This window comes from Actinia tenebrosa, unplaced genomic scaffold, assembly GCF_029948245.1.
Source record: "Actinia tenebrosa isolate PJP-AT-01 unplaced genomic scaffold, QUT_ActTen_1.0 PGA_scaffold4__44_contigs__length_22323623, whole genome shotgun sequence".
NCBI classification, from domain to species: Eukaryota; Metazoa; Cnidaria; class Anthozoa; order Actiniaria; family Actiniidae; genus Actinia; species Actinia tenebrosa.
Window position 1 is genome coordinate 15,129,260 of NW_028292581.1, and position 14,189 is coordinate 15,143,448.

Below are 14,189 nucleotides of genomic sequence, written 5' to 3' on the forward strand. Positions count from 1 at the left end.
GAGCCCAAGTGACGGAAAGGGCCGTCTAACGCAGAACAAGCACAAAATCTTCCTATAACAAGCAAAATTATAATGAACATGCATTATTGAAGTCCTGAATTTGTCTTTGAAGTTTTCATGCCAAATAATTTACCTCAATTCAGTTTAATTAGTATCAATACTAATTAAAATGTTATTGTCCGTAGGTCAGGCCCCGAGGCACTGCTCTTTCGAAAGTGGTACTTGCGGCTTTGTCAATGATAGGTCTGGAACAGATGACTTTGATTGGACAAAACTAAACAATGCTGCTGAATCTGTCACAAGATATCGCATAACAAAAACATTTCTTCATTCCTTTTTCTGGAGGTTTCGTAAGTTAAGAGCTTTACTTTATCTTTTAGGTGCTTTATTTAATAGCTCCGTTTCCAACATTAGAACATGTCTTAACTCTATTAGGCTTCCTTTTCAAAAGGGCAGAAATACGGAGGAACATCAAATCCAAAAACCCTGGCCTGGCATTAGAAATGATGAACTAAACCTACATTTTCCTTGACTTCTAAAACACTGCTTTTAGTGTAATTCACTCTGTGTTTTTATTTTTTTTTATTTTATTATTTATTTATTTTGATAGGTTATCGAACTAAAAAAGTTTTTTACAAAGCATTTCCCCGTGGACCTAGAGGTGATCACACAACCGGAAGTGGTACGTAATCATTGTTGTAAATCTTTTATTTTGAAAATAGTCTTTTGCCTCTTTTCTTCGTGAACCTCAATTCTATACCATAGGACGTAAATCGAAACGTAAATCTACTCGGAAGGACGTGGTTCCAATTATTGAGCCGTCGGAGCAGTCCATTTTTAAAGAAAAGTCAATGAATGGATTTCCTCGGCAAATTAATTTTTTTTTGTTGACGTCCAAATTCATCTGGAGTGTACCCTCTTATGGGTATGAAATGGTTTCTTTATTTCAGACAAATAAATATATTGATTAGATTATTTCATGATCAAATTAAAATTTTAAAATTTGATTTTTTCGGAAGCAAGAAAACAGGAGAACCCGGAGAAAACCGGTGATTCATACTATCTAGTAATCTATAAGATTAGACTCATACTGGAATACGGCATCTCATAGTTTATTCGTTGCCAAGAAACTATAAACAATCCAAACAACACTCATGATTCTAGTGATTCATACTATCTAGTAATATATAAGATTAGACTCATATTCGAATACGGCATCTTATAGTTTACTCGTTGCCAAGATACTATAAACAAATGAATCCAAACGACAATCATGATTCTAGTGATTCATAGATCTACTAAGAGTAAACTCATACTCCAATACGGCATCTTATAGTTTATTGGTTGCCAAGAAACTATAAACAATCCAAACAATACTCATGATTCTATTGATTCATACTATCTAGTAATCTATAATATTAGACTCATATTCGAATACGGCATCTTATAGTTTACTCGTTGCCAAGAAACTATAAACAAATGAATCCAAACAGCAACCATGATTCTAGCGATTCATAGATCTAGTAAGAGTAAACTCATACTCCAATACGGCATCTTATAGTTTACTAGCTGACAAGAAACTATAAACAAATGAATCCAAACGACAATCATGATTCTAGTGATTCATAGATCTACTAAGAGTAAACTCATACTCCAATACGGCATCTTATAGTTTATTGGTTGCCAAGAAACTATAAACAATCCAAACAATACTCATAATTCTAGTGATTCGTACTATCTAGTAATCTATAAGATTAGACTCATACTGGAATACGGCATCTCATAGTTTACTCGTTGCCAAGAAACTATAAAAAAATGAATCCAAACGACAATCATGATTCTAGTGATTCATAGATCTACTAAGAGTAAACTCATACTCCAATACGGCATCTCATAGTTTATTGGTTGCCAAGAAACTATAAACAATCCAAAGAACACTCATGATTCTAGTGATTCATACTATCTAGTAATTTATAAGATTAGACTCATACTCGAATACGGCATCTTATAGTTTACTCGTTGCAAAGAAACTATAAACAAATGAATCCTAATAGCACTCATGATTCTGCTGGTTCTTTAGCGAAAATGTACATATGGATCACTTGAGGCAGTGAGGAGACGGAGCTTAGTTCTCTTTTCTATGAATAATAATGAACCATGTTCACCAAAATCCTCATTAAAATCTTTAGATGAAAATGGATACTATTAAACAAAATAGTTTGATACTGATTTTCGGCTTGTTGCTGAATATACAAGAGAGTCTTTAATATTCAGGTCGCAAGCGTCAACATTTCTTCATATGAGACAAGTAAATTTTAGTTCAAAAGTTGCCTACATATAAAATTTCTTAAAAATTACCGGTTTTCGATGGCAAATGGATACTATTTATGTCGTTCTAATTTCTGTTTTTTAACTGTAAAGTATTACTTTGACATTTCAACTTTAGTTTTTAAGCCGCAAGCCCGGTATTTTGTTAACGCAAGTCCAAGAAAAGTTGTCTTGTATTAACGTGTTTGTCGCAAAATTGACTCATTCTTTTGTAAATTGAGTCAAAATTTTCAAACTTCCCGCGCACTTCAGTGATTACGAGCGTATGCAAATGAGACGGCAAAGGCAATATGTCCGGGCATTCTGCGCCATGCTTGGAGCCCAGGGGAGACCCAACAAGCACTGGACTAATTCAGCGATGTGTGGGCCATCTTGAATCACTAGTATTATGGGTCTCCCAGGTCTCAAAAAAATCAATATGCTTAAATGACGAACCCACGATATGTGAAAAATATTCTCAGTTATTTTATTTCATCTTTTGTGAAATTGTCTTAATGTGAGCCGGAAATTTCCACCTACGCAATTATCTACTTTCACATCCCCATAATACTTTGCGTCTTTGGGGGGTAACCAGAGGGTAAAAATCCACTTATTTTGCTTAAGGCTGATCAGACAATGTTGACAATACCTTGTTTGGTATCCAAAAATAAAATGAAGAAGTAAGAAACAGAAAAAGATAGAAGCTTGAAGTTGTTGTAGGTAAATGTTTAACATTTTTTCGTAAGTCAATACGTTTTCTGTAGGACCAAAACTCTTGATGATTTGTACACGCAAAAATAACTTGGAATAAACTGATGATCAATATTGTACAGATAAAAGCAGGTATGCTATAAATTCAATTAAGAAACCTTTCAATTTGGGAAAGTTTTTTGGTTGGTTACCCCCCAAAGACGCAAGGCATTATGGGGATGTGAAAGTAGAGAATTGTAACAAAATTGTGTATATTTGCCTCCACCCTCCCCCGACTACCCATAATGCATTGTGATTCAAGGTGGTTGCTGCATCGTCGAAGAAGTTTATTCCTCTACTAAAATATGATGGTGAGTCCGGGGATCGAGCCCATGACCACAGCGTTGAGAGGCGACCGCTCAAGTTCTCTGGAACTCAATTCACAATCGTTTCTTTGTCGTTCACTTAGGGTGAATATTCAGTGTGCGTAATGTTCTTGCTTTCTAGGTTCTTATATGTATGCAAGGACAATACCGGCAGATGTAAGAACAGGCAACCTCGGTCGTCTTGTTAGTCCTGTTTATACAAATGTTTCGTGCGTTACGTTCTACTATTTCATGCACGGTAATGATATCGGTGATCTCGAGGTTCTCGTTAAGACAGGGAACAATACTCCTACTAAAGAGTGGTCGCTTTTTGGAAATCAAGCCAATGCTTGGAAACGGGCCACGATACCAGTTAACGCTGGTGCTAACGAGACTGTGAAGGTAAGGACGCGAAATTAAAACTTGATTTGCTTATATCTTATTAAAGAAAATAGCATTAATATGTAAATTGAAAATCTCCTTTAGATATACTTCCAGGGTGTGGTTGGAGCATCAGGCAGAGCAAGTGTGGCTATTGATGACATTGACATAAGTTCAGATCAGTGTTCGTTCTACCCAACACCGGCAAAGCCGAAGGGCGTTATCACCGATGGTAATAATTTTGTAACCAATTCTTAAAGCTGCAACTCGCTGAATTGATTGACATTAGTTAATTGATAGATTCTTAACTTGCTTTTGTTCGGACATTCATTATGTTTTATCGTGCCTTGCATTTTTCATTCCTAACGCCTTTTTTGTTTGTGCGCAAAAACATAGAAAATTATAGCCAATGCCTGACATACCTCCTTTGCCTTTGTCTAGGAATTGAAATTTAAAAGTTGCATTTTTCTGAATAAGGAAAGTTGAAGAACCCTGAGAAAACACTCGACAATTCAGATGTTTTCCCCTCTTTTCGTTTTCAGGCCTAGGTAGCTGCACTTTTGAACGTTCTTCGTGTGGTTATCAAAATGTCAAGGACGACGATTTTGATTGGATAAAATCGGGAGTAGAATCATTCGTTAGTACTTTAGGTCCGAGAAGAGACCATACCTCAGGGTTAGGTAAGTGTATCGTTGATTTAGTTTTACGAAGTCGTTTCAAATTTTTTTTTTTCTTAACTTCATATATGTGTTAATTATTCGTTAACTTCTCGTGTCCAATAGGCAAATACATGCACGCAGAAGGGTCAACAAGGGGAAGCAAGGCTCGTCTTGTTAGTCCATCTCTCCACAATATTTCCTGTGCTAGCTTTTACTATTACATGTTTGGGTCCCAAATCGGTACACTTAACGTGTACCTGAAGGAGCAAGGGAATTCCACACGCATTGAGCAAGTAACTGGTAACCAAGGTAACCAATGGTACAAATCACAACTTATCCTTGGTCAAGATGCTGTGAACAGAACCTTTAACGTAAGTTTTTTCAGAAATCATGCCTTAAAATCAGTAGCATTCAAAATTTTGAATTTAAATTTGATTTCAATAATTGCATAACTGTCTAATAACTAGTTGTTGGCCTTCGTAAATAATAATTATAAAAAATCTGACAGTTTTGAACTGTTGGAAAGTGGGCATGTAAATTCTTTTCCTAATAACCGGCAGATTTTACAACATCAGTTTGTTGAATTTATCTCTAGTTGGTTTTTGAGGCTGTCAATGGAAATGGATATTCTGGAGGTGTTGCTATCGATGACATTTCTACTTCGTTTAATTCTTGTTTGGCCTTAATTCCAACCTCTGGTCCCAACGTCAGTCCCACCAGTGTATTACCAGGTATGTTTTGTAAGCGACGTGTCTTAAGTGACACGTTTTTTGAAGCTTAATTAGCTCTGTTTCTGTAAACAAAAAATCAGATTTTTTATTTTTCTAAAACTGATCATCTTTCCTCCTTCAGACGGGTTAGTTCGCCTTGTCAATGGACCAACAACCTATGAAGGTCGAGTCGAGGTTTTTCACAACGGCGTTTGGGGTACTGTTTGTGATGACTTCTGGGACATAACTGATGCTAATGTTGTCTGTAAAATGCTCGGCTACCCTGGAGCTGTGAGGACTACCAAATCCCAAGTCTATGGAAGAGGAGTTGGTACAATATGGCTGGATGACGTGAACTGTAAAGGAAGTGAGACTTCGATTGCTCAATGTAGTCACGGCGGATGGGGTAACAATAACTGCGATCATTACGAGGATGCTGGTGTCGTCTGTCGATTAGGTAAAAAGTAGTAAAATTACCGTCAGAACTATTACTTTTTTCGTAATTCCTTTTTTCTTTCAGCACGATAGGTATTATCCATTCCAAGGTAATGAAAAACCTGGGTCGACTGTACGGTGAACTACAATTCATAATCAACTCAGTTTTTCCCAACCTCGGAATGGTACAAGCGTTCCAGTCCCTGCCCAAAAACTTAAATCGTTTAATTTGATTCTTAGATTCAAACAGTACGTCAACCGGGGACTGTACCTTCGAGTACGACACGTGTGGATATCAGAATGGCGACCGAACTAACAGTGAATTTGATTGGACGAGGAACAGAGGATCGACACCATCTTCTGGCACTGGACCACGTTATGATCAAAGTGGAAAAGGTTAGTTATTTTCTTATTTCGCATTTATTTCTCTTATTTTTCATATAGTGAACTATACCCTCTTGGCCGTTAGTTTGCCGGCCTAGATTAATTTGGAAATCTCAGGACTGAGTCTTGGCCTTTCCATCGCACTGTATTCAACTTTTTATAAAGATCTCCCACCTATTCATTAGGGTATGTACACACGGACAATGTTCTAAAGTGTTCAAATATTCTTATAAATTTGTTACTATGCTTTAGGTTACTATATGTACACCGAGGTTTCTACAGGCGATGCAGGAGCAAGAGCAAAACTGATAAGCTCTGTGCTTCCAGCAAATACCAAGTGCATCTCGTTCTATTACCATATGAGGGGCAATGATATTGGATGGCTCAATGTGCATAGTAAGAGAGAAACTTCTCAATCTATTGTTAAGCTATGGACATTAATTGGAGAACAAGGAAACTCGTGGATCCAAGGACAAGTCCCGATCAATGTTACTGGTGATGTGGGTCTAAAGGTAAGGCGAAAAACAATTAAATCATTAATATGACAAACTGATTGCAGGAATTAGCTTTCAAAGAGAAAAAAAGCAATAAAAGTCATACCTATTGCGACCATGTTGGTTAAAGAAAGAAGTTTTTTTGAACATTCTATGAAAACATGGACTATGTTCATTGCCTCATAGATTATATTTGAAGGAGTTCGTGGGAATTCTGAAAGAGGAGATATTGCCATAGACACCATTACCGTGTCCAACAAAACTTGCAACATGACACCTAGCACAGCAACGCCAACAACAATTAATGGTGAGTAAATCAAAAAAAACAAACATTGTACACGTACGTGAATGCATGCTCAGTTGGACCAAAGGTTTATGAATTACTTATTATTTAGGAAGTTTTTAAGTATATTTAAACAAATAAAAGAGTAGAAATAGAATATTTAATTTCAAGCAAGTGGGAAAATTATGGCTTTACACCAAGTTGTGTACTGCAAATGTGCCGTTCTTTTTTGCCACTTATTTATCTTCTTCAAATCAACACATGTTTTACAAACAATTTTTGTTTCCTCAGCCCTTGAAGGTGACGTGCGATTAGTCGATGATCCCAATCCTCTTCAAGGTCGTGTGCAAGTATTTCACAATGGACAGTGGGGTACTATTTGTAACAATATGTGGAGTGACGAAGATGCAACTGTAGTCTGTAAGATGTTAGGGTTCCCAGGACTTGGTAGAGCCATTTCGTCGTTAAACAAGCCTCGAGGTGTTGGAATAATCTGGCTTGACAACGTACAATGCACAGGAGGAGAGAGTAACCTTATACAGTGTCGCAAGAATCCATGGGGACGCCACCAATGTTTGCATTCCCAAGATTCCTGGGTTGCGTGCTCAAACGGTAGGGAAATAGCATAGCGCACAGTTTGAAAATGACATTAGCCACCGTGTATCAGTCCTGCCAAATTCTTGGGGTGATGTTACGTCATAGCCGCTATGGTGGTTGACGATAACAAAGCATTTCTTATTAGCTTCTATTATTAGATCAACCAACATGGCGGCTGTTTCATTGCTATTGTATCTGAAGGGATATTGAATCATGTGTTGCAAATACAAATAATATATATGTATATAAATTTGATTGATTGATTGATTGATGGATTGATCGATGTATTTATTTATTTATGTATTTATTTATCTATCTGTTTGTTTGTTTGTTTGTTTGTTTATTTATTTATTTATCTAATTTTATTTTTTCTATTGCCCAGGCACGATTGACAACGAATGCATCAGGTATAAGATATTAAACAGCAAAGACAGAGCTAAAACATTCGCGGGTCAAGTAAATCAGTGCGACAGAAAAAGTGGTATAATTCCTGGACAGTGGCATCGTTTTATGGGACCTGCTGGAGATCGAATGCCTTCGTCTTGTGTTCCTGAAAACAGATGTGGTACACGAGCGTCAGGCTGGTTGAATGGAGGTAAATTATTCTCTCTCTCTTTTCATATCTCCATCTTTCCTTCTCTCTCTTTATCTATCTATTTCCTTTCCCTCTCCTTCGCTCTTTCTCTAATCCTCTCCTTGTCTTCTTTTCGCTTGTTTTCACCAACCTTGGGATTCTAAAAACAACTTGAAATTCCATTTATTTCAGGCAATCCAACGGTCAGCGAAGAAATGGTTTCCAGAACAGTTTGTTTTAGTTATTTCGGTGATTGCTGTAGATGGTCCACTTCCATCCGAGTGAAGAACTGTTCAGGATTCTTAGTCTATGAGCTCAATAAACCACCATCTTGTAATCTTCGATATTGTGGCCAAGGTATAGCTTGATGCAACTATTTTGCGGTAATGATGATAATAATAATAGTTTTGCTCCTTGACGTTCACTTTATGGACATGCACTTAGCGGGAGAGGGATTAGATCCACTGGATTTGTGATGCAGGAATCTGGCCTAGCCAGTAATAATATACCAAGTCTATGAATTTGCCGCCGAGGTAAAATTTGTAATTTTCAATTATTTTTTCTTGGCAGGTGTCTTCGTACCAACGCCAATACCAACAACACCAAAACCTACTCGACCTACTCCAAGTAAGATTGTTTACTAATGTGTATAAAAAATGGTCCAAGCCCCCTTAATTAAAGGGACTCTGAGGTATCAGACAGATCAACCACTTCTTCTAGCTCACTTTCCTCGCTCACACTTTCATCGGGAGTATTATATTCTTCTCTTCAAGCAATTTCCGACTCACATTGATAAAGAACAGCCATACTTCAACAGCAAAATTTGTATGATTCAACTCCAGTTATCCAACAAGTTCCACTATCATCCCAAGCCATCAAATCCGCGATATTCCACAGGGAGCCCAGCTTAAATCATTTCGCAACTTTGACGGACGATATCACCTCAAAAAACGCATTTCATGGAATTTTCATTTTGATTTCAAAATCACCAAGGTTTGATGTACATTTTAAGCTATGGTCTGTCTGGCACCTCAGAGTCCCTTTAAGTATTATAAGTATATGTATCACTACACAACAAATTGATATAGCCCATCTAATTAATGGGGTTTATCACAGCGTGTAACAATTACAAATAGAGCCGTAACCGTTAAGGTGGAAACCCAGAGATTGAATTAGAATTTATTAGTTGATTTTTGATGAGGGAAGTAAACCGGAGAACTCGAATCGTAGGAAAACCCTCGATACCCAGCGAGAGAGCCAATAGACAATCCGGGTCGCATTGGTGAGAAACGACGCATTTGTAGCGCAATACCCGACTACCCATCTAATGTGGTGTAGTGGTTAACACATCGGACTGGAATACCGAGAAGACGTGGGTTCGATTCCCTGCAAAGGGCATTTGATATTTTTCTTTTATTCTCTCTGCCCATCTAATATACCCAAAGGAAGTGAAAATGCAAGTTAGAAACGACTTTTAATATCATTTTATGAATAATTATTACATTTCTAATAAATCTGGTCATTTTTATGTTCAAGAACCAAAGCAGATTCGTTTAGTTGGAGGTAGCAACGATTATTCGGGTCGTGTAGAAGTGTACCATAACGGTGTGTGGGGTACCGTGTGCGACGACGACTGGGATATTAGGGATGCGACTGTCGCATGTAGGATGCTAGGATTCGTAGGTTTGTATTATGAATTTTCCTTTCATTATGAAGTAGTCTATTCTATTATGTCTATTATTTACTTAGTCTGTTATGTACATAGCTTTTTGAGTCAAACAAAAGCCACAGCTGAATTGTTTTGTATTATCTTATGTCTCAGGTGCAGTGAAATTCCACGTGCGTGCTGCCTTTGGTGCAGGATCCGGGAAAATATGGCTGGATAATGTTCAGTGCACTGGTAGTGAAAAATCCCTTGGCTCTTGCAGGCATAATGGGTGGGGAAGGGAGAACTGTGGACATTATGAAGATGCTGGTGTTACATGCATTAGTGAGGAAAGTAAGTCTAATGAAAATGAAAATGTTTTTTTATTATTATTATTTAAAGGTGTTAAATATAAACTGTTATATTTCAGTGTATTCCTGTGATTTTGAGAAAGGCCTTTGTCTGTTTAAAACTTCCAATGCTAATAATGGACTGAAGTGGGTGCGACGACAAGCTACATCAAACAATCAACCATTATTTGACCACACCTTAGGAGCACGTAAGTCAATAAGCATGCTACGATAAATCGGACTCACAAATGTCTAAGTAATATTAATGTCCTGTTACACGTTGAAACTTTTAGGTGAAACTTGGCCATGGGTGCATCGGCATTCGAGATGAAATTTAAGCGGCGCAATGTCGTCCTAAAACTTGTTCGCGATAAAAGTTTCGGTTACACAAGTACAAACCAGTTCTTTTTTTGTGCAACATTCTCGCGAGGAAAGTCTCGCCATGCCTAAGTTACGCCGTCTAACACCGCTGTTAAACTTGCCGCGCAAGTTTCAGCTAAAAGTTTCAACGTGTAACAGGACCTTTAGTTAACCTTCGAGCTAAAAGAAGACCAAGAGGATTTTGCCTGCTTCGTCCAATCATTCAGCACCAAGAATCTATGCCGACTAATAAAGGACTCATTTTTGGTAGTTTTCTTAGGAAGGTGATATATACTCTTTAGGTCTGGAATATTACCTGCGCATGAAGTATTTTAAGATTACGTTTTCTTTCACCAACGTATGGTATGGTAACAAAAAGGGCATCAGATAATTTTGTGTAATAGGAACCCTCTTTCTTATTTATAGCTACGTGTTTAAGTGGTTGGTCTTCCTTGTACAAGGGACATTGCTACAGACTGAACAATCATGAAACGAATACCACTTGGCTAGAGGCACAGACCAAATGTAAAAACAAAAATGGCCGACTTGTTGACATTCGAGACAAGGACGAATGGTTTTTTATTAGGAATCAAGTATTATCAAACACCAGTTTGCAGTACTATATTGGCATACGTGATTTCAACGGCACGGGGGTTTGGGCATATGATGATGGAACCGTCATGAATATGACAAACGTTTGGATGAAAGGCAAACCAAGTACTACTGGCAAAGACAAATGTGCAGCAATAGTTTCTGGTTCATCACCTGACGCTGGTAGATTAATTGATGTATCCTGTAATCAAACATATGGTCAAATCTCATACATTTGTAAGACAAGCCGTTACCGCAAAAATTTAGGTAAGCAGTCACTAATGTAAGGACCCTTCCAAACATAGTCATGAGGAAGGAGGGGTTATAAAACACCATCCAAGCCAGTTTAATTCGATGATCAGATATCATACATACATACATCAGCTGTAATGCACCCTTCTTAAAAGTATCGTGGATGCAAGGCTAACATGAAAATACAAAAGTAATCACGCTTTTTCTCGATGGAATTTGTGGCATTTCTTTTATATTTCCATATTAACCTCGCATTCAAGACACTTTTAAGAAGGAGATATAACTAGCTAAAAACTAGTGTGAGCTGCGTCGGTGTTTCTAATGATACAGTAATGATGAAAAGGTAAATTATACACCGTGAAAAGATAGTCCTCTTTTACTCCGACGAAGGACTAGCGTTCGAAACGTCAGTAAGTTTTTTCATCTTTTCACGGTGTATAATTTATCTTTTTATCATTACTTTTAAGAAGGGTGCATTCATGCGCATACTTCTTAGCTCAAGTTTTCTTAATTCGTAATCATAAGGATAATAAAGCAAAACAAATAATAATAAAAAATAACTAAATTCATCTTCAATGTCATGAGATATACAATGACAATGCAATGATTTTCACTTGTTTCCCCCTCCAAATTAAGCAACATTTGTAGCATGTTGGATGGTTTTCTATTAGCTTAATTTCTGGCACGTCGGCGATCGTTTTCACTGAGGCACTTCTTTTTTGGTTAACAGGTTATTACCTTCAGATGCAATCAGGAGCTGGATTAAGAAACCGAAGTCCACTCGCCATGTTAGCTAGTTCACAGCTCATGTTGAAGAGTACTTGTTTAACCTTCTACTACCAAATGATTGGCAAGCACGTGGACACGCTAAGGGTTGTCTTTAGATCATCGCAAAAGGACGTTGTTGTATGGCAGTTAGAAGGGAGCTATAGCAGTGATGCTGGTAACTACAGCAATGGCTGGAACAAGGCTCAGATACCTTTAAACTTGACAACTTCAAATAATATAAAGGTAAGTGAAAGATAACAATAATAGTTTCGACTTTCGATATGACTTAACCGTAATGGCAAAATATGCATGCAGGAAAACCAAAAAAGTATTCAGAATGCAACAAATAACCCTTTTTCTGGATTGCTCAATTAACTACAAAACAGCGTTCGAGGTTGGACTTGATAAATTAAAGCAAATTTATAAAAAGATAAAGCTCTAGCCTCGACTTTTTTCGCAGTAGCACAAGTGAATTCGGACACTTGAACAACACAATCGTCTTACATGATAAAATAATTCAATTCCAAAGAGCACAGGATTTTAATGTACTTCCATCTAAACACAGGGAGCCCAAGCAGTATTAGTTATAGTAATGATGAAAAGGCAAATTATACACCGTGAAAAGATGAAAAAACTTACTGACGTTTCGGACGCTAGTCCTTCGTCGGAGTAAAAAAACTTTTTACTCCGACGAAGGACTAGCGTCCGAAACGTCAGTAAGTTTTTTCATCTTTTCACGGTGTATAATTTACCTTTTCATCATTACTATTTCATTAGAAACACCGACGCAGCTCACACTAGTTTTTAGCTAGTTATATCTCAGTATTAGTTATGGTAATGGTATTTGGTAAATGTGGGCGTGGGCACGTGATGGTGCAAAACGTCTATATCTCTTTTTAAAAACGTCGTAAATTGATAGAACAAAATTGTATCTGGGCATGGTATTCTCATCGACTTGCTCAGTAACATGGAATTCAGTCCAGCTTTATGATTTTTTGGCTAAGGCGCGATAACCCGGCATTAAAAGGGAGCGAATAGCATTGATCGAAATGATCGTATCAAGAAAGTAAAAATATTACTCGGTTATTGTTTTAGTTATGTTATACCTGATGTCTGAAATTTGTCTAAAATTACGTCAACAGGTCGTTATCCAAGCTGCACGATTGGGATCATCTTTACTAGATGGAAACATTGCCATTGATGACGTTAACATTACATCGGCTATGCCAAGTCATTTGTGCAGCTTTTATCCTCCAAATGCACGGCCAAGGCAATGGGGTAGGTTCAACCGGAAACTGATTATGCCTTCGAAATTTAAACTTTTCATTGAAAAAGATAAGGATTGCTTGTTTACTGCTAACGTCAACCATCCTGACAACCACGACAGCAGTTCCTTGTATCTTCGGTAGTAAACATGTAGTTTGTAAATATACAACAGTGAAAACAAATTTGATTTTTTGACCCAAAAAATGTGCTTAGAAACGAATTTTAACTTTGCAAAGTGTACCTAACCCTAATACAAACTTTCGGTATTGATCCTACATCAAGTGAATAGTTGAATGGTGAAATATTTCTTTGTTTGAATGTTGCGTGTCAAAAGTTATATACTTCAATTATTACTGACTGTGACGTCACCCCAGGGCTTTTCAGTGTGTTTGTTTCAATTTTTATGCTAAACGAAAACCATTGTGAAACAACAAATTTACATTAAATATTGTAGAAAAATCGAGTTTAATGATGATGCTTTTTATACACTGTTTGTGTGATCCAGTCAAAATTTGTATATCTAATGCATGAAGCCCGGGGTGTCCTCACAGTCAGTAACATATTGGAAGTATGAAACTTTATAACTTAAACATTCATAATGGAAATGATATAATATTCACTATTCAACTATTCCCTTTATGTAGATTTGTAGATTCAATACTGAAAGTATTGTATCAGGAGTTACGTACACTTTAATGTCCAAAACTAATATGTGGTCATTTCAATGATTAACTTAAAAATCTAAAACTATCTGGTATCCTCTATTATAATTTTTTTGTCGTTGTGTCATTCAGACGAAGGAATGCGTGGTAGTTGCAATTTTGAAAATGGCACTTGTGGCTATACTACTGACAATCAAGGCTTCGAATATTCAAAGTGGGGAAAACGCGATCTTGCTACTCTGACAGGAAGCACTGTTCCATACGATCACACAACGTATTCCGTGAATAAGGGTTAGTATGATTGCTGTTAATATTTTGAATCAAAAAATATAATATAGAATGTTAAAATTTTCCAAGACTAAGACAGATAAGGAGAAGAGTGGAGGGGGAGGGAGAGGAGGGAGAGAGAAGAGAGG

General features: G+C 37.1%; 1 protein-coding gene across 1 annotated transcript in view; it reads left to right on the forward strand.

Moving 5' to 3' along the window:
- Positions 1 to 14,189, forward strand: part of LOC116287234 (scavenger receptor cysteine-rich domain-containing protein DMBT1-like) — a 29,064-nt gene that overhangs the window by 2,822 nt on the left and 12,053 nt on the right. The window contains exons 3-24 of the mRNA XM_089036587.1: positions 186 to 350; positions 611 to 682; positions 3,505 to 3,764; positions 3,849 to 3,975; positions 4,286 to 4,423; positions 4,526 to 4,773; positions 4,998 to 5,133; positions 5,255 to 5,569; positions 5,788 to 5,943; positions 6,184 to 6,443; positions 6,612 to 6,732; positions 7,000 to 7,320; positions 7,688 to 7,900; positions 8,072 to 8,236; positions 8,450 to 8,506; positions 9,416 to 9,562; positions 9,702 to 9,878; positions 9,955 to 10,083; positions 10,661 to 11,092; positions 11,808 to 12,088; positions 12,988 to 13,123; positions 13,906 to 14,064. Of these exons, the coding sequence (XP_088892713.1) occupies positions 186 to 350; positions 611 to 682; positions 3,505 to 3,764; positions 3,849 to 3,975; positions 4,286 to 4,423; positions 4,526 to 4,773; positions 4,998 to 5,133; positions 5,255 to 5,569; positions 5,788 to 5,943; positions 6,184 to 6,443; positions 6,612 to 6,732; positions 7,000 to 7,320; positions 7,688 to 7,900; positions 8,072 to 8,236; positions 8,450 to 8,506; positions 9,416 to 9,562; positions 9,702 to 9,878; positions 9,955 to 10,083; positions 10,661 to 11,092; positions 11,808 to 12,088; positions 12,988 to 13,123; positions 13,906 to 14,064 (4,215 nt within the window). The remainder of the gene's footprint in view (positions 1 to 185; positions 351 to 610; positions 683 to 3,504; positions 3,765 to 3,848; positions 3,976 to 4,285; positions 4,424 to 4,525; positions 4,774 to 4,997; positions 5,134 to 5,254; positions 5,570 to 5,787; positions 5,944 to 6,183; positions 6,444 to 6,611; positions 6,733 to 6,999; positions 7,321 to 7,687; positions 7,901 to 8,071; positions 8,237 to 8,449; positions 8,507 to 9,415; positions 9,563 to 9,701; positions 9,879 to 9,954; positions 10,084 to 10,660; positions 11,093 to 11,807; positions 12,089 to 12,987; positions 13,124 to 13,905; positions 14,065 to 14,189) is intronic.